The 19,875-nt window shown below is 57.1% G+C and overlaps 1 protein-coding gene across 3 annotated transcripts in view; it reads right to left on the reverse strand.

Annotated features, from left to right (window-relative positions):
* Positions 1–15,278, reverse strand: part of ATP2A3 (ATPase sarcoplasmic/endoplasmic reticulum Ca2+ transporting 3) — a 38,555-nt gene extending 23,277 nt beyond the window's left edge. For all 3 annotated transcript variants that reach the window (XM_008009903.3, XM_008009900.3, XM_008009899.3), the window contains exons 1-7: positions 14,979–15,278; positions 4,029–4,046; positions 3,687–3,769; positions 1,918–2,022; positions 1,592–1,730; positions 1,055–1,135; positions 831–916 (exon numbers count right to left, since the gene is read on the reverse strand). In XM_008009903.3, coding sequence (XP_008008094.2) covers positions 831–916; positions 1,055–1,135; positions 1,592–1,730; positions 1,918–2,022; positions 3,687–3,769; positions 4,029–4,046; positions 14,979–15,096 — 630 coding nt within the window. In that variant the 5' untranslated portion in view covers positions 15,097–15,278. The remainder of the gene's footprint in view (positions 1–830; positions 917–1,054; positions 1,136–1,591; positions 1,731–1,917; positions 2,023–3,686; positions 3,770–4,028; positions 4,047–14,978) is intronic.
* Between the last annotated feature and the right edge of the window lie 4,597 nt (positions 15,279–19,875).

The following is a 19,875-nucleotide window of genomic DNA, read 5'->3' on the forward strand; positions in this document are numbered from 1 at the left end:
TTTTGTATTTTTTAGTAGAGACGGGGTTTCACCGTGCTAGCCAGGATGGTCTCCATCTCCTGACCTAGTGATCCGCCCATCTCGGCCTCCCAAAGTGCTGGGATTACAGGCTTGAGCCACCGCGCCCGGCCTATTGTCAAGAATTGATGAGGTTCTTCCCCATAGGACTTTAGTTGATTAATCTTAATGTTGGGCCGGGTGCAGTGGCTCATGCCTATAATCCTAGCACTTTGGGAGGCCAAGGCGGGCGGACCGCTTGAGGTCAGGAGTTTGAGACCAGCCTGGTGAACATGGTGAAACCCTGTTGCTACTAAAAATACAAAAATTAGCCAGGTGTGGTGGCAGGTGCCTGTAGTCCCAGCTACTTGGGAAGCTGAGGCACAAGAGTAGCTTGAACCTGGGGGGTGGGGGTTGCAGTGACCCGAGATTGTACCACTGCATTCCAGCCTGGGCAACAGGGCCAGAAAAAACAAATCTTTTTTTTTTTTTTTTTTGATACAGAGTTTTTGCTCTTGTCACCCAGGCTAGAGTGCAGTGGCATGATCTTGGCTTGCCGCAACCTCCACCTCCTGGGTTCAAGCGATTCTCCTGCCTCAGCCTCCCAAGTTGCTGGGATTACAGGCACGCATCACCACACCCAGCTAACTTTTTGTATTTTTAGTAGAGATAGGGCTTCGCCATGTTGGCCAGGCTGGTCTCGAACTCCTGACCTCAAGTGATCCACCAACCTCAGCCTCCCAAAGTGCTGGGATTACAGGCATGATGATAATCTTAATGTTGTTATTTTTATCATTGTCTGGGCAAAGGCCTCAGACATTTGAGGGACTTACAGAAAACAGCATGTTCTTCTTGTCCTGGTTCACAGCTCTGGGGTCTGAGATGGCCTCTGTGTGCTTGGTCACGGACACAGATTCACCTGGTCATGGAATCAGAGATGAGAAGCCCCACATGAAGACACACTCATCCCGTGGCCCCACCCCGTGGTCCCATCCCGTGGGCCCCATCCCGTGGTCCCGGTCCACTAGGTCCCAGCCTCCCGGTGTGGGGGCCTTACCTGTCAGGATGGACTGGTCCACTCGCAGCGTGGTGGACTTGATCTCGATGAGGCGGAGATCAGCAGGCACTTTGTCCCCCACTGTGCGGGGAGAATGACTTGGCTGAGAGTGGCTTTGGGCATCACCAGCTGGGAAAAGCCAGAAGGGTTCCCAGGACCCAAGGCTGGGGCTGGGCATCGAGTGCCTGAGCTGTGATCGCTCTGGTGGACCCCCATCCCTCTGGCCCACAGTCTCATCTGTCCAACAGGGTTTTGGCCAAAGGGCTTTGGAGGGATCCGACGGCCACCCCCTCTGTGCATACAGCCAGAATGATGGAGGCACAGACAGGGATGGGGCTCCCAGGCCCACATAATAAAAGAAGGAGGCTCCTACGGGAGGCTGAGGCAGGAGGATTGCTTGAACGTGGGAGGCGGGAGGTTGCAGTGAACCGAGATTGCGCCACTGCACTCCAGTCTGGGCAACAGGGCAGGACTCCATCTCAAAAACAAAATAAAATAAGAAGAAAATAAAATAAAAAGAGGAGGCCCCTGGCATACCCGCCACTTCTACAATGTCCCCTGGGACGATGTCCCGGGCACGGATCCTCTGCACGCCCTTGCGGTCCGAGCGGATCACCTTGCCCATCTCAGGCTCATACTCCTTCAGGGCCTCGATGGCACTCTCGGCGTTACGTTCCTGCAGAACAGAAGGCAGGCAGGTGGTCTGCCCTGCTGCCCCCAGCAGGCCGCCCCCTTGGAGTGACTCCCCTGGGGCCTGGGATGGAGCTGGAAGCAGAAGGGTCTGCAGGACGCCAGCACCAGGTGGAGGGCACTCCTAGTGGCTGGGAGACCCCCGGCCCGGTCCCACCCCCAGTGCCTCCCACCTGCCACACGCCCACAATGGCGTTGGCCACGAGGATCAGCATGATGACCAGGGGCTCCACGAAGGCGGTCGTGGTCTCCTCGCCCTCCTCGAACCAGGCCAGGACCTGCAGGATCACAGCTGGTGAGCTCAGGCCCTGCTGCTGGCCAAGATCTGCTCTTCTTTTCCTTGGCACCCCGGATCTCCTGTCTGCTCCCCTGCTTTGGGGAGATAGAACTGGGGAGCCCTTGGCTTGGAGAGGGCCACTCCTCTGAGAAGGCCTTGGCATAGGATGCCCACCCCACAGGAGTGACCACCCCACCCAGGCCAACCTTCAAGGCTGTGGGGCAGTGGGACGGGTGCCTGCCCAGGCCTTACTGTCTGCCTGGAGCAGAGCATCTCAGCATAGTCCCCAGACCAGCAGCAGCAGCAGCTGGGAACTTGTAAGAAATGTTGATCTCAGGGCCTCTCCCAGACCTCCTGAGTCACAAATTCTGGGGTGGGGCCCAGTCATCTGTGTGTCAGCAAGCCTAAGGATTCTTTTGAGACAGAGTCTTGCTCTGTTGCCCAGGCTGGAGTGCAGTGGCTCGATCTTGGCTTACTGCAACCTTCGCCTCCCAGGTTCAAGCAATTCTTGTGCCTCAGCCTCCCGGGTAGATGGGATTATAGGCGTCCACCACCATGCCTGGCTAATCTTTTTATATTTTAGTAGAGACAGGGTTTCACCATGTTGCCCAGGCTGAACTCCTGAGCTCACCCGCCTCGGCCTCCCAAAGTGCTAGGATTACAGGTGTGAGCCACTGCAGCCAGCCAAGCCCAGGTGATTCTGATGCACGCATCCAAAGCCCATTAGGCAGCGGAGTATCACTGGGAATGGAGGAAGAGCAAGGAGAAGCAGCAGCCAAGAGGAGGCTGCAGGAGGTTCAGACCCCCAAATCCTTGTGGGGGGCACTGGGACCCACGAAAGGGGCTCCGGCGGCAGCACTCAGGCAGGGGCAATGTGCCCCCCAGGGGCATGTGGCAATGTCCGAAGACATTTTTATTTTTTTGAGACAGGGTCTTGCTCTGTTGCACAGGCTGGAATGCAGTGGTGTGATCACGGCTCACTGCAGCTCCGGCCTCCTGGGCCCAAGCGATTCTCCTGCCTCAGCCTCCAGAGTGGCTGGGACTATAGGCCTGCACCACCACACCGGGCTAAATTGTTTTTGTATCTTTTGTAGAGACAGATTCTCCCTATGTTGCCCAGGCTGGTCTCAAACTCCTTGACTCAAGTGATTTTACTGCCTCGGCATCCCACAGTGCTGGGATTTCAGTCATGAGATGTTAGGTCCGGCTGTCTAAAGACCTTTTTGACGGCCACAGCTGGGAGGTGCTACTGGCATCTGGAGGGTAGGGTCCAGGGATGCTGCTAAACACCCTACAGTGGGAAGCCCCCCCATCCCACCCCAACAAAGAACGATCTGGTCTAAACTGTCAGTAGTGCTGAAGGAGAGGCAGCCTAGGCTACAGCAGGGCGGGGCAGAGGGCAGATGTGAGCTGGAGAGCTCGCTGAGAGCCAGAGGATAAGATGGATTGGAGGGGTCAGGTGGAAGCTGGGGGCCCAGTATAGGGGCCATGAGGGTTCAGGGAAGGGAAGCTGAAGTCTGAGCAGGGCAGGGCCAGGGAAGGCCAGAGAGCAGGCCCAGGGTGTGGAGAACAAGGCCAGGCTCCAGGGCCTCAAAGCACTGCCCAGCCTGGCTCTCCCTCCAGGGTTACGCACTCCCACACGATGGCAGGCAGGGCCCCACTTACAAAGGAGACAAGGGCAGCCAGCAGCAGGATGCGCACCAGGAGGTCCTCAAACTGTTCCAGCACCAGCTCCCACAGGGACTTCCCTGGGAACAGGAGTCATGCGTGAGGCTGGGCCCCCACCACTGATCCTTCCCACTTGGAGCTAGGATGGCCCCGGAAACCTCCCATTCTCTCTCTGCACTGGGAAGAGGGAGAACCCAGATCCCTGAGAGGCTCAGGTGGGTGATCCTGGGGAGCTCAGCAAGGCCTCACTCAGCGGGGAGAGGGAAGTCACGACCTGACGGTGAAGGACCTAGGGATGCTGTCCCTCGGCCTAGCAGTCCATCACGGTGCCAGCCTCACCTTCCTCAGTCGGGAGCTCTGCAGGATCCAGGCAGCCACGGGAGCCATGAGGAGACAAGAGAGACAAGAGAGGAGTGGGTCACGCAGGGGGCCTCAGGGGAATCTGGCAGCGCCTGCCCACCGTGCCCGCCCAGACCCCCACCACGGACTGGATGTAGCCCCCAGGGCACTGAGGTCACAGGATAAATGGTTTGGACCCAAATGCTTCCACCCCTCTACCCTCCCCACACTCAGATTGAGGAGGATCTAGGGTGACTTGGCTCATCTTGGGATGAGATCGGAGTCAAGAAGGTCCTTCCAGCCCCTCCAGTCCAGCCCCTTCCTGCCCCATTTCACAGAGGGGAAACTGAGGCCTAGAAAAGAGACACTTCCCCACCCAGTTCACACAGAGAGTGGGCTGTTCTCACGGCTCCCCTGCATAGCCCTTCCTTAGATGGCTGCATAGTCCTGTTGAGCATCTCCCACCCCCACCGCAAGGCAGCCCCTCCCTCAAACGGAGAACACTGGCTCAGGTGTCTTCCGCTCACCAGGCCTTTGACATCCCTGCTCCCCTGCGACCAGCTGGGCAAGGTCTACAGCTGGGCCGGCCTGCTGAGCCCCACCGCACAGCAGGGCTCCCCCTGGACAGGACCCTAGCAGCCAGCACCCTGCAGTTAGGATCCCTCCCACGGTGCAGTCCCCCCAGGCCCTGCACTCCAGGTGAGTTCAGTGAAGACCCCCCCAGCCCCGCCCCACATACCCAGTTTCCCCCACCCCCTGACACAACATGGTGAAGAACATTGTTTCCAAACTCCAACAGCACCAGCCTCACTGGTTTTGTTTGTTTGTTTGTTTGTTTGTTTGAGACGGAGTCTCGCTCTATCACCCAGGCTGGAGTGCAGTGGCCAGATCTCAGCTCACTGCAAGCTCCGCCTCCCGGGTTCACGCCATTCTCCTGCCTCAGCCTCCCAAGTAGCTGGGACTACAGGCGCCGCCACCTCACCCGGCTAGTTTTTTGTATTGTTTTTTAGTGGAGATGGAGTTTCACCGGATTAGCCAGGATGGTCTCGATCTCCTGACCTTGTGATCCGCCCGTCTCGGCCTCCCAAAGTGCTGGGATTACAGGCGTGAGCCACCGCGCCCGGCCAGCACCCGCCTCACTTTAGATGCTTTTTTTTTTTTGAGACAGAGTCTCGCTCTGTCACCCAGGCTGGAGCACAGTGGTGCGATCTCGGCTCACTGCAACCCCCACCTCCCAGGTTCAAGCGATTCTCCTGCCTCAGCCTCCCGAGTAGCTGGGATTACAGGCACGCGTCACCACTCCCGGCTGATTTTTGTATTTTTAGTAGAAACGGGGTTTCACTGTGTTGGCCAGGTGGTCTCGAACTCTTACCTTTGTGATCTGCCCATGTCGGCCTCCCAAAGTGCTGGGATGACAGGCGTGAGCCACCGCGCCCCGGCCTAGGTTCTGATTTTTATCTCCAACATTTCCTGAAGCACCTTTTATATCAGGCAGAGCTGGGTGCCTCAGGCCCCTGACTTCGTTGAATCATTCCTGCAGCCTAAAGGGGAGGCTGCAGAGAGTTCCAGCCCCACCGCTTCGCAGACCCGGGCATGAAGGATCACGGTGGAGGCGTGGCTTGAGCAAAGCCACACAATGAGTGAGTGGGTCTGTGTGGGGAAGAGAGGGGCAGGAGCCGGGATCTGGAGGATGGGCTTGGAGAAGCTCCCCCTTCCCAGGCTACAGTCTAACCGAGCCCTGCCTTCTCGTCCCTTGCCACTCAAAGGACAGTCTCCGGACATCTGTGGCATCTCCCCGAAGCTCGTTAGCCGTGCGGAATCTGAGGCCCCGGCCCCGGCTGGCTCTCTTCCACCTCCTCCTTCCTGACACTGGAAACAGGGCCTCGCGTCGGTCCACCTGTTTTTGGCCTGCAGGCGTTTCTTTCCTATGGGAGCCCTCTCCCCGGACCACCTGTTTGGAAGCTTTAGGGTCTGCACCTGGCAGCTGAACCCTGGGGAGTATCAAGCAGTCCACTGGACTGCAGGAATCCAGGAGGAAAATATATAGCCTAAAAATACACTTTCTAGCATTTTCTCCAAAGTCCTATTTTCGGCAGTGGCTGACATTTTCCGTGGAAAATGTAATCTCCAGTGTCCTGCGTCGAGATTAAAATCAAACAGACTTTTTCCTTCTGATCTATTTAGCTGAGGCGAACAGGAAAGGCGGGGGGGCGGGCCAGGCCTGGTTTCTGGGCCAATTCTCCAATGGAGTAGTGTGCTTTAGAGGACACCCCAGCCATGCCCCAGCCTCAAATCAGGACAGCGCTAACCTCACGGTGTGCACGGGTAGGCTTGTGCCGGGCTCTACCCGGGAGATGCCTGTAACCCTCACCTTTCTTTATTCTGGGCGAGGGCGAGGCCTGGGGTTGGGAAGCGTGTCGTGGGGTACACGTGCCAGCTCCGGTCCCTGTACTTCCTCACAGAGGTCCCCACGATGCCTCCTGCCTGCCTCGGCTCGTCTCTCAAGTTCTCCTTTCTCTCTTTTTTTTTTTTTTTTTTGAGACACAGTCTTGCTCTGTCGCCCAGGCTGGAGTGCAGTGGCGCGATCTTAGCACACTGCAAGCTCCGCCTCCCGGGTTCAAGCGATTTTCCTGCCTCAGCCTCCCAGGTAGCTGGAATTACAGGTGCCCGCCACCATGCCCAGCTAATTTTTGTATTTTCAGTAGAGGCGGGGTTTCACCATGTTGGCCAGGCTGGTCTCAAACTCCCGACCTCAGGTGATCCACCCACCTCGGCCTCCCAAAGTGCTGGGATTACAGGTGTGAGCCACCACGCCCGGCTCAGTTCTCCTTTCTCTACCTGTCGACCTGGGTCATCTCCCCTTCTGCTCTTTGACCCACCCTGACCCAGGACCTACACTTTGGTGCTCATGATGCTGTTCCCCAAATATTTCTGGTCCTCCCCACCTGTGGGCATAGTGGGAAGGCACTTCCCGGCCCCTGTGTGACTTTTGAGAAGAAGGATGTGTATTCGTGTCAGGTTGGAGCATTGACTTCTGGTGGGGGGCTTTCTAGGAGGTCACTGTCCAGTAGAATGTCCTGTGATAGCAGAAGTATCCTCCATCTGTGCTGGCCAGGACCGGAGCCACTAGCCACAGGCAGCTGGTGCGCCCCTGGACTGTGACTAATTTCTTTTTTTTTTTTTTTTTTTTTTTTTTGAGACGGAGTCTTTCTCTGTCCCCCAGGTTGGAGTGCAGTGGCTGTGGTCTCCGCTCACTGCAAGCTCCGCCTCCCGGGTTCCCGCCATTCTCCTGCCTCAGCCTCCCGAGTAGCTGGGACTACAGGCGTCCGCCACCACGCCTGACTAACTTTTTTTGTATTTTTAGTAGAGATGGGGTTTCACCTGTGTTATCCAGGATGGTCTCGATCTCCTGACCTCGTGATCCACCCACCTCGGCCTCCCAAAGTGCTGGGATTACAGGCGTGAGCCACCGCGCCCGGCGACTGTGACTAATTTCAAATTGTACTTTAATTTTCATGCATTTAAATGTAAATAGCCAAGCGGTTGGAGCTCTTTGACACCCGCCTACAGCAGCCAGCAGCCTGTGAGATGGTGTCTGCTCCATCGACCTGGGTCACAGAGTGAGGAAGGCACAGAGCCCCCGATGACCAGCCTGCTGCCAGCACTCGGCAGGCGTGAGAAAGGAGCCTCTGGTCCTTCAAGCTGCCGAGATTCGGAGGCGATGGCTGCAGTAACCAAGCTGAACCTGACTGATAGCCCCCTCCGCCCAGACCTGGCTTCCTCCGCAAAGCTCCCTCTCACCCCACCCCGCTGAGGAGGCCTGACCTGTCCCTGAGCACAGCTCTGGTCCTGCCCACACAGCCAGCTCCTTGGGAGGCCTTGAGCCTCATTTGGGAGGTGGCGTACGCACACCCACCTTGAAGGCCTGCTGTGATGATCGTCATCATCATTACTATTAACAGCCACATTGACCAAGCACCTGCCAAGCAATGCCCCAGGTGCCTTCCCGCATTATCTGCAGAGAACAAATGGGAAGACGCTGGGGACCGAGCTAAGCACGTGAGGTGCTTAGCAGAGGTCATAGCAGCAGCAGCTGGTGGTGTGCGCCAGACGCGCTGCCAACTCCCCGTGTGCCTTATTCTCATGATCCTCAAACAAGCTGGGAAGGAAGATACCATTGTTATACCCATTGTACAGAGTACACAACAGAGAGGTTGAGTGACTAGTTCTCTGTCACACAGCGGGGGAGGCCGGGACGGGTTTTGAGCTCAGGCAGTCTGGCTCTCGATGCCCTGCTGTGGGCCTCCTGCGCTACTTCTTAGGCTGTCCTGCCTTCCCTCCTCCACGCTCTTTACCACCCACCCAAGGCCATCTGAAAGCCTTGGTATCCCATGTCCTGGTTGCTGGGCTGGACGTCCTCATCCCCAGTCGGAGTGCCCCTCTGTAGAGAACCCAGAACCACAGCCCAAATCCTCCTGTCCAAAAGGCGCTGCTGGCCTCCCTCATGGGGTTTTAGGGGCCCGCGAGGCTCTGCCTGCTCGGGCCTGGTTTGCTTCTAAATTCAACCCTGCAGGACCCAACTCTCCCCTCGCATGAATGAGCCCCAGGGTGACGGAGGGAGCCCAGGGCTGGGAGATGCCCCACTCCAGGCGTTCCTGGAAGACGCTGGTTCCTTCCTTGCTCTCTCCCAGGCTGCATGTTGGGGTCTGAGACAGTTCCCCTTGAAATGGCGGCCTTGGGCCTCTCACAGTGCCAGCTGTCCCATCTGTTAAATGAGAGAGTGCCCTGGTTCTGCCCACTCTCAGGGCCATCCGCTGGGCTGCAGGGGGCACAGACAGGACCGGGGGATGCCGCTCCCTCTGAGAGCCACAGTGGGGCTGGCCACTATTCTCATCTGAGCCTCTGCCACGGGGACCCCTGCCTGGCCCGTGTTGCCCGACTGAGAGGGCCTGTGTTCATGGAGGCCCAGCGTGCCGGCCCGGGAGTCAGCCTGCGGTCCTGGGACAAAAGGGAGGTGATCGGAGAAGCTTTGTGGCTTAGATCAAGGAATCTGGTCCAGAGGGCTCAAGTTCAAATCCTGCTCTATCTCACAATACTTCCGTGGCCACAGCCCAGTTACCTCATCCCCTGTGTCTGTTTCTGCAAAAAGAGGGTGATAATGGTAAGTACCTCACAAGGATGCTGGGAAGATTGAACGGCGTGCACAAAGCACATGGAATTCAGAGCACACAGTGAACACGCTCCAGCCATAATCACTTGCTGGAATATAAGCTCTAGGGCAGTAAGATTTTGTTAAGTGCAGCGTCTCCAGCACCCAGAGCAGCTCCTGGAGCATAACTCAGTAAACAAATGTGACGAATGACTGACCCTACCTCTGTCCTGCTCATACAGCTTCAGTGGCTGTCTTTGGCCTACAAAGACCAACCTTAGCACGGCCTTCAGGGCCTTCCTGGATCTGCCCCCACCTGCCCTTCCAGGATCATGTCTGTATCCCAAATGTACATCTGTCCCTCCATTAGCCAAGCCTCAGGATGGCCACCCCTGTTTTTTAGTTTATTTGTAATTCACAAATCATAATTGTATATATTTATGGGGTCCAGCGTGATGTGTTGATAACCCCATTTTGCAAAACCTTCTCCTCCTCATATATATATATATATATATACACACACACACATTTTTTTTTTTTTTTTCTCACACGGAGTCTCATTCTGTTGCCAGGCTGGCGCGATCTCGGCTCACTGCAACCTCTGCCTCCTGGGTTCAAGTGATTCTCCCGCCTCAGCCTCCCCAGTAGCTGGGATTACAGGCACCTGCCACCACACCCTGCTAATTTTTTATTTTTATTTTTAGTAGAGATGAGGTTTCACCATGTTGACCAGGCTGGTTTCGAACCCTGACCTCAAGTGATCCGCCCACCTCGGCCTCCCAAAGTGCTGAGATCCCAAGATACTAGCCACCGTGCCCGGCCTTCCTCCTCCAACATTTTACTTGTGCCATTCCTTCTGTGCACAGCAGCATCCCATCTCCTCATCTGAACCCCCTTTCCAGGAAGCCCCTCCCCTACCTCATCGATGTGCCCTTCTCTGAACAGTCGCCAGTATCCCCCCACCACACTGGAACACTTCCAGGGCGGGGCGGGACTGAGTCATCCCTATGTTTATGCTGAGTCCTTACAACCATTGTTTACTCTGTTGCTCCGTGGTGTGAGCCCACAGTCCAAAGCCAGGGAGAAGGGGGGTAAGCGATGCCCCGGGCTGCCCCCAGGCTCCACACCCCCTGCTCCCCTCATCCCCCTTCTACTCCTTCCTTCATTGGAAACTGGTATTTCAGCTTCTAAATGTCAGTTGCAGCCGGGAGAGGCAAGCACTCACCAGGTCTTCCTCAAAGGTAAATTTACAGAGCAATTAAATCGTCACTTGCAGAGTCAGGGAGAGGCCCTGGCGAGGCAGGGCCCGCCCAGCCCACCTGGCTCTGCCTGTGTCTCCGGGGTCCACCTAGAGTGGACACCTGACCTTGCTCTGCGGGGGCGGCTGCGGAGCCTTGGGAAGCAGCTCTCCGCTCTGCAGAGGGGCCGGCAGCACCCCCGGCTTGTCCGGAGCTGGAGATGAAGGTTTGCCCAACATCTCTTCGCCCGACTGTGCTGTGGAAAAAAACAGGCCCTGCCTTAGGGTGCAAGAGGGTGAGGGGGCCCAGCTGGGCAGGCCTGATGCTGCTCCTGGGGGGCTCCGGCTGCCCAGCAGAGGCCAGTGGGAGTGAAAACTAGGGTGAAGCATGAAAGACGTTGAGCTTCCAAAGGGCTGCAGGCAAACCACACCCTCTCAGATCCTGCACGCCCCTTATGGGATCCCAGGGTCCCAGCCCTGCTGTCCTGAGGAGCAGCAGGTCCAGGAAGGGGCAGGTCTGCCCAAGGCCACCCAGCAAGCAGGGCCACTCGGATGGATGGCTACCTTCTCCCAACACACTCCGTTCCTCTTGGCCTGGTTTCTGTGGGCTACGCATATGGGTTGCCCGAGTTTCGGCGCCAACTAGGGCCTGGAACTTATTTGAGGGCAGCAAATAAGGCCAGAGCCAAGAAGCCGCTGGCAGGAGTCTAAATCTGGACCACCTGTCCCACCTGGCAGCCCTGGGGCCAAGGCGCTCACTGCAGATGGGCCGCGTGTGGCCCCAGAAGGCCCCGGCTCGCCAGCTCCCTTGAACAGAGACCACCCCAGGAGACCTCCTGGGATCTGCCCGACTCCCATGTCACTGGGGTCTCCAGGAAGTTTAGCTACAGGCAGGACATGCCCAACAGAGCCAGGTCCCTTGCCTTGGCTGCAGTCCAGCAGGGGAGATGGGCAGCCCAGCCCATTTGGTGGTTCCTTAACATACAAAAGGACACCCAACGTGACATTAAACAGAAAGAGGCCAAGCAAACCTATGAGAGGACTCTTCCACCAGACTGGCACAGATCAGACCGTCTGGTCCTCCCCTGCACTGGCGAGGCAGCGGAGAACGAGCCGGTCACTCGGCACAACCGCACAGAGAACCAACTCTTTAGTGACAGCTGACGACCCTGAAAATATACACCCACTTAGACCCCACAGTTGCACCCCCAGGAATGCGTCCTTCAGTGATATTCACAAGTGCGTGACATGATGTGGCAACAAGAATACTCCTTGCGATACTGCGCGTCATAACAGAGGCTGCCAACACCACAAGCGTCCACCAGAATTCAGAGAAAAGCCACACGCCGAAATCCCACACAGCCACCAGGAAGCCCCACCGTGCTCTTCCTGGCACCGGCTCCAAGAATGACTGTCAAGGTCAAAGCAGGGACAAAGAGCACTTCTCCTCCTCCTGCTTCCGTGTGGGAAAAGATCACAAGGTCACAGCTCCAGATGTGTGTATGCACGGACTGTCTTGGGAAGAAGACACAAGAAACTGGGAGGACTGGGAATGGGTGGCTGGGGACAGAGTCGGAGACTTTGCTGTGTACCTTTTGTACCCCTTGAAGGTTGCACTGTGCACATTTTTATTCAAAAAATAAAAAAGATGTCAAAGAAAAAGCCCCCCAAGGAAGCTGAACTCTGGGTACCTCTGGCGCCTGCAAAGGTGGGTTCACAGGAGGTGCTGGGGCCAGGAGCCTCCCCACTCACTCCCTGTTGGGGCTTGGGCAGATGCTGTTTTATGTGTGAGTGGAGGGGGTTCCTGGCTAGCATGCTCACTGGCTGTGCTACTGAGGCTTCCCAGCTCTGAAGAGTCTGTCTGCAGTGAACGGGGAGGGTGGAAGGTGGGGTGGGATCCCCAGCCCCTGCCTCCCTTCCTCCCTTCCCCAGCAGAATTTGCAAGCTTCAGGACTTAAGCAAATGACTTCCTTGTGGTTTCCACACTAACGACCTTGCAGGTGCACAGCCTCCTGGGGTGGGGAGAACACACGTCTCTGGGATGTCCCTTCTACCCACAGGCCTGACCCACCCTGCCACGCAGCTGGTGGCCAAGAGCCCGCCCCAGCCTCTTCTGTGACAAGGAAGGATGACTTGGTGTCTGTGACCTCACTAAAGACTCACAAACAACCCTGGGAGATGAGTTCTATGGTAGAGCCTCACGTATGGAGAAGAAACCGAGGCACAGAGAGGCAAAGAGGCTGGTCCAGCATTGCACAGCTATGAAGGGGCAGGGGTAGTGTTCAAAGCCTGCCTCATCAGCCCCACTCCAGCGGCTGTGCTAGGACATCTGTGCCTCCTCCTCAAGCCACAGCAAGCATGTGGCAGGAAGGAACAGCTGGCTTCCCTCTGCTCACCTAATGACTTCTAGAGCCCTGGAATGGCCCCCAGTCCCAATCAGTGATCTGAGAGAAGAGCCCTCTAGGGACCCACGGAGGCTGGAGGCAAAGCTGAAAAAGCTGCACCAGCGGATCCAAACTCCTAGCACAGGCGCCGACACCAGGGTTCCGGAGCCTGCAGAACTTGTGACTCTCTTGTACAGATGGGGAAACTGAGGCCCAGAGAGGCGCAGGTACCCAGTGCTAGCTCCACCACCTACTGTGTGACCTCGGGCAAGTGGTTTAACCTCTGGGTGCCTCTGTTTCCTCCTGTATAAAATGGGGATGGCAACAGTTCCTCCCTTACGGAGTTGTTTTGGGGAGGAAATGAGATAATAGATGAAAAATGCTGAGAACAGTACCTGGCACATAGTAAGTGCTCAGTGAACATCAGCTTTTATTATTAATACTATCAACGCCCAGAGGATCCAGGGGAGCCCAGCAATACCCCTCCCCAACTTCTCCCATCACACCCCAACATACATCCACCCTCCGTGCACCTACACACCACGCCAAGCCCACAGCCTTCCCCATCAGCTCACACAGGTGTGCAGTGGCCAGGGCACCCCAAGATCTCATCTGACCAAATACCAGTGGGGAAGGCTGGGGCTCCCTCCCTCCCAGCCAGTTCCTCCTTTGCTGGACCAATGAAGGCATGATGTCAAAACGGAGACAGACCTTGGCGAGGGTCATACAGGAGCAGAATTCGTGTGATTCCAGGGACAGGCCAAGGGCTGTGTCTCCAGTTTCCCTCGGGAATCAGGATTCCCAAGCTGGAGGCTATAGTAGCACAAAAGAGGTAGTGGGACCCCAGACCTGCCTGCCACGGCCCTTGCCCCTAGCCCACCGCAGGGTCAGAGGCAGGCCGTGCTGCCCAGCTCTCCTGCAGCAAAGCACAACCTCCCTGCCAAGTCACTAATGGGGGATATTAAATAATATTTATCTCCCCAGTTCCTCCCACAGCTCAACTAAATATAGCAACTAATTTTTTTGAAAAAGGATTTCTGCTCCAGAAAGATAATATTTATATAAGAGGTGGTTTTCATAAACCAATACAAAACCCGAAAGTCCTTTTCTGACACCTCTTTCTAATGTTCAAGCTAGCCCTGAGTAGTAGGATCCCAGGGCTAGAATACCTTCCCCTCTGGCTGGCTAGGAACCCCAAAAGGGCAAGGCTCCAAGTCCCCAGAGGATGCAGACCTAGGCTGCCCTCTGAAGATGGTGAGGGCATTTCTCCTGGGATCCCTCACACTCTGCCCCGCGCTGAGGGCATGAGCAAGGGGGTGGCAGGTCCTGCCTGGAAGGGATGTGGGGAGGGCACGTCTGTATCTTCCACCCTCATGGGACCTCCAAGGTGCCAGGCCACATCTGGACAGTACCCGGTGGCACTCAATGTGCCTTCTAGCAGAAACGAGGATCCCACACTCCTTTGAAGGAGGTGAGGACGAAATGATACCCCTCCACCCGAACAGCAAGGGCGTGAAGCCTCCCTCCCTCCCCAGAGATGGGAAAGGCCTCCCTGGCAGCTCCCTGAGGCCTTGACTCCGCCACCCCAGGAAGGTGGGTCTCCCGCCTCAGCAGTTCAAAGCCCCCAGCGACTCCGCCAGCCACATCCGCTTTGGGTTGCAGAAAGAGGAAGACCTGGGGTGGGGGTGGGGGCCCCAAAGCTGCTAGCTGATAAGCGGCACCTTCTTGGGCGTTTTCTGGAGCCCTCAGGGGAGACCCTGGGGCCAGTTGGGAGGCCGAGCCAGAGTCTCCGGCCGTCCCTCGCCCGCCGGTGTCAGCGCTGCACCTGCACGATACCGGCGGGAGCGGCGCGGCGTGGGGGGTGGAATACGGTCCAGGATGGGGTGAAATAACGCTTCCAGGGGGGACCGGGCCTGGGTGGAGGTGGGAAGTCCGGGAGGACCGCGCAGAGGGCACCAGGCGTCCGGTCTCCCCAGCTGGAACCCGACCCCAGCCCCCAGCCCCCAGTCCCCGCGCCCGCGAAGGTGGCCCCGCAGCCCCGCCGGGTGCCCCAGGAGCATCCGAAGAGGTTTCCGGAGCCCTCGCTTCCTGCCCGCCCAGAGCCGGGTGGGGAGGCAGGAGGGGAAACTGAGACTGCGGCGCGCGCGGCCCCCGCTCCCCGGCCCGGCCCGCGCGCTCACCGTTGGGGCCGTAGCGCTCCCGCGCGCCGATCACCTGCGCCGCGCTCAGGCCGCCCTCGGCTGTCACCGAGAAGTGGCGCAGCACGTCGGCGGCCGGGAGCAGGTGCGCCGCCTCCATGCCTCTGCCCGGCCGTCTGCGCCGTCGGCACCGTCGAGGCCGCCTCTCCGTGGGGGGCTACAAAGCGGGGCTCGGGGGGCTCGGGCCCGGGCTGGCGCCGCGCGAGGCCATGTCCGCTCCGGGACCTTCCCCGACGGCAGTGGCGGCTGCGGCCCCGGCCCGCGCCAGGATGCTGCGCCCGGGACTCCCTCCCCGGGGCGGGGCGGCGCGGGGCCCGCCCCCCATCACACCCCTTCCGGCCGCCCTGCGCGCCCGCCGCGACCCGGGGCGCACCGCCCGGGCCCCCCGCCCGTTCTGCAGAGGGGAAACTGAGGCCGCAGGCGGGGCGCGCGCTGGGCCCCTGTAGGGAGCCGGAGGCGCTTGGCCCGGGGGTCCTGGATCCCGGTCCGCAGAGCTGCTGGGGCGGGCTGCGGAGCACCCGGCTCTGGGCTGCGCGTCGCCTCCTGTGAGTTCTCCTGGGCCCGGGGCGTCCGGCTTCCCAGCTCGAATTCTGCAAAGTGGCTTCAGAGGGAACCCGAAAGCTTCTGAATAAGCGGGTTTCCCCTAGAGGAAAGCGCTGGGTGTTCTCCATATTTGGTGTTTCTGCTTTCTTTATTATACCTGATGCAAACGACGAGTTGATGGGTGCTGACGAGTTGATGGGTGCAGCACACCAACATGGCACACGTATACATGTGCAACAAACCTGCACGTTGTGCACATGCACCCTAGAACTTAAAGTATAATAATAATAAAATTAAAAAAAAAGAAAGAAAGTTAAGAAAACCAGGCTCCTTACCCTAGACTCACACCGTCACCCCAGCGGGAAATGTAACCAGGGAGCAAGGGTGGGGCTCCCCAGAGCGGCCTGAGAGGGTGGAGTGGGGGTCTCTGCCCAGGGCTCCCAGGGGACTGACCCTGGCTCAGGGACGGGGAGAGATGGATGAGACCCAGCCCCAGCGCTCCCGGGCTCCACCCGCCCCGGGAGGGCCAGGAGAAGCGGCAATGGGTCAAAAGAGGAAGTCGCAGGAAGGCAGAAACCACTCGCCCGGCCAAAAGGAGGAGCTAAGAGAACAACCTGATTGACGCTCCCTCGAGCTTGACAGAGCCAGACAGCCTCACCCCTGCCCCCATCTGCCTCCCCCCACGAGTTGGGCTCTGCTGTCTAGAGTCTCAGCCTCTGCCATCCACCAAGGCTGCACAGGGTCAAGAGATGCCAGGATTGAGCCCGCACAGCTGGCTGTTCAAACCCCAAACCCCTTCTGTGCCTCCGCAGTCAGGAAGCTTTCCCAGATAGCTGCAGCTGCGCCCTGCCCCAAGGACACAGCCCCCCGCCCACTCCTGAGAGCCTCAACGTCCAGCCTTGCCTGGAGCTGCTGACCCCTCTCCAGATCATGCACACCCCAGCTTCTGTGCGCTGATCCAGATGGATTCCCCGGATGTCAACTGCGTCTCAGCCCGGTGCTGTGGAGCTAGATGAATGCTGGTTTTCTGGCTGTGGCTCCTCCCAGCCTGGTATTTTATTATTGATTTCATTATTATTATTCTTTTCTTTTTTTTTTTAATTTCTTTGAGACAGTGTCTAGCTCTGTCGCCAAGGCGGAGTGCAGTGGCGACATCTCAGCTCATTGCAACCTCCACCTCCCGGGACCAAGCGATTCTCCTGCCTCACCGCCCCGAGTAGCTGGGATTACAGGCGCCTGCCACCACACCCGGCTAATTTTTTTTTTTTTTTGTACAGACAGGGTTTTGCCATGTTGGCCAGGCTAGTCTCGAACTCCTGACCTCAGGTGATCCACCTGCCTCAGCCTCCCGAAGTGCTGGGATTACAGGCATGAGCCACAGCGCCCAGCCCCATTATTATTTTTTTGAGACAGGATCTGGAACTGTCGCCTAGGCTGGAGTGCAGTGGCATGATCACGGCTCACTGCAACTTCTGCTTCCCGGGCTCAGGCGATCCTCCCACCTCAGCCTCCCGAGTAGCTGGGATTATAGGCGTGAGCCACCATGCCCAGCTTATGTTATGTGTGTGAGTGTATATATATGTGTGTGTGTGTGTGTGTGTGTGTGTGTGTGTGTGTGTGTATATATATATTTTTTTTTTTTGTAGAGACAGAGTTTCCCAATGTTGCCCAGGCTGGTCTGAAACTCCTGGACTCAAGCAATCGACCCACTTCGGCCTCCCAAAGTGTTGGGATTACAGGTATAAGCCACTGCATCCCGCTCAGCCTGGCGTTTTAGATCTCAAGCCTGATATCCCCAGATAGTTCCACCCTATGCCTTTCTTCCCCACTGCTATAGTCCACAAAATCCCAACTGTATCCCTAAGTGACCAGGAAAAATGTTAGCCAGGCCGTGACTGGGGAGAGAGCCCCACAGCTCCCCACTAGAGCCTTATTTCCCAGAGATACGGAGACCCAGGCGTTCAAGCTGCTGGGAAACCCTTGCTCCACCCTACGCACACATCTTGGGGTCTGACTCCTCCTCTGCCGGCCCGAGGGACCTCAACTCCAGCCTCTCCCACTTCACCGCACCCTCAGCTGCGAGCTGGTATTTGCTAGAAGGTAGGGCCAGAAGGCCTGACTGTTTGCTCTGGCAGCCAGGCCTGTGTTCCCTTTCTCCAGCCCACCCCACCCTACCTTCAAACCACCATGACAGGACGAACCGTTGCCAGCAACTGGGGCCCTCACCTGGCAGGCTCACACACCTGTCAGCACGCCCAGCTGCTCGGCTGCCCCCGTCGCAACTTCTGGGTGCCCCTCCCGGCTCCCACAGAATCACACGCAGTCATTTCACACTCCAGCTGCCTGCCCCAGGGCTTGCATCCCTCCCCACTATGCTCTCTTTTTATGCCTGGACAGACAGCTGGTGGCCAGGGTGATATGGTCACAGGCAGGCTATCCAAAGGGCAGGTCTACACTCCCCACCTCCCAGCTGCCAGGAACCAAGAACTCCATGCCTGGCACCTAGACACGGCTTTTGCCACCTCCACTGGACAGAGGGTGGCAGAACATACCACGTGCCTAGCCGAGGTGTACCTACTCGCCGCACCTGAGGGGGCCCGTGTGGGGGCGAGGAAAGAGAGGTCTTCCCTGGAACGATTTATTTATTGATTTATTATTTTTATTTATTTATTTATTTTGAGACTGAGTCTCGCTCTGTCGCCCAGGTTGGAGTGCAGTGGCATGATCTTGGCTCACTGCAACCTCCGCCTCCTGGGTTAAAGCGATTCTCCTGCCTCAGCCTCCCAAGTAGTTGGGATTACAGGCACCCACCACCACGCCCAGCTAATTTTTGTATTTTTAGTAGAGATGGGGTTTCACCATGTTGGCCAGGCTGGTCTCACTAATTTTTGTATTTTTAGTACAGATGGGGTTTCACCTTGTTGGCCAGGCATGGTGAAGATAAGGCAACCCACTGTTCCTGTTATTTTCAGTCCTTCTTTATTCATCCACCTGCCTCGGCCTCTCAAAATGCTGGGATTACAGGGGTAAGCCACCACGCCTAGCTTTTCTGGAAATATTTAGACACATGGAGAAGAGGGTGTTGCAGGCAGAAAAAACCAGCCTGAGTTGAAGGTGAGAAATCTCAGCTATATGTCAGGGATAGTGATTTGATTCCTTAGTGTGGCTGGATCGTAAGGAGCAGGAGTGCAAGGACCAGGAGGGTAAATTAGAGAGACAGGGCTAGGACACTGAGAACCTCAATTGTCTATGTTATGTCCCGGGTTTTGTACTGAAAGCTTTTTAAGAAATGGAGAGATGGGGCCAAGTTGGCCTGTTAGGAAAGTCCCCCATAGAAGTTGGTATGGAGAAGAGATTAAAGGAGACAGCGATGGCTGAAAGGACCATGGAGTGGGGCGGTCAGGGCCATGGCCCAGCACCCTGATTTCCCTCAGGCCTCCCCAGGGGAGAGGCCTCTAAGCCGTGTAGGGAAATATCTATAATTACAGGCACTGACTTGAACATTCACCATATGCTAAGCTTGTTTCACAAATTACCCCCATTTACTCCTCACAGTAACCCTGGAGGAGGATTTTATTATCCCCATTCAGAGCCGGCTTCATGGGCATGCAACCTGGACAGGTCAGCAGCTGTCAGAAGGACCATCTGCTTGATTTTTGTTGTTGTGGTTGTTTTTAGAGATGGGGGTCTCACTATGTTGCCCAGGCTGGATTCCAACTTCTGGACTCAAATGCTCCTCTTGCCTCTGCCTCCTGAGTGGCTGGGACCGTGGGAATACAGCATCACACCTGCCCTCCACTTGGTCTAATGCTTTGCAACCACCATCTTGACATTCTGTTTTATTTTTATTTTTTTTTTTTTGAGACGGAGTCTCGCTCTGAGGCCCAGGCTGGAGTGCAGTGGCCAGATCTCAGCTCACTGCAAGCTCCGCCTCCCGGGTTCACGCTATTCTCCTGCCTCAGCCTCCCGAGTAGCTGGGACTACAGGCGCCCGCCACCTCGCCCGGCTAGTTTTTTGTATTTTTTAGTAGAGACGGGGTTTCACCGTGTCAGCCAGGATGGTCTCGATCTCCTGACCTCGTGATCCACCCGTCTCGGCCTCCCAAAGTGCTGGGATTACAGGCTTGAGCCACCGCGCCCGGCCTTGTTTGTTTTTTTGAGACGGAGTCTTGCTCTGTTGCCCAGGCTGGAGTGCAGTGGCGTGATCTCGGCTCACTGCAAGCTCCACCTCCCGGGTTCAAGCGATTCTCCTCCCTCAGCCTCCTGAGTAGCTGGGATTACAGGTGCCCACCACCATGCCCGGCTAATTTTTGTATTTTTAGTAGAGATGAGGTTTT

Source organism: Chlorocebus sabaeus, chromosome 16, assembly GCF_047675955.1.
Source record: "Chlorocebus sabaeus isolate Y175 chromosome 16, mChlSab1.0.hap1, whole genome shotgun sequence".
Lineage (NCBI taxonomy): Eukaryota > Metazoa > Chordata > Mammalia > Primates > Cercopithecidae > Chlorocebus > Chlorocebus sabaeus.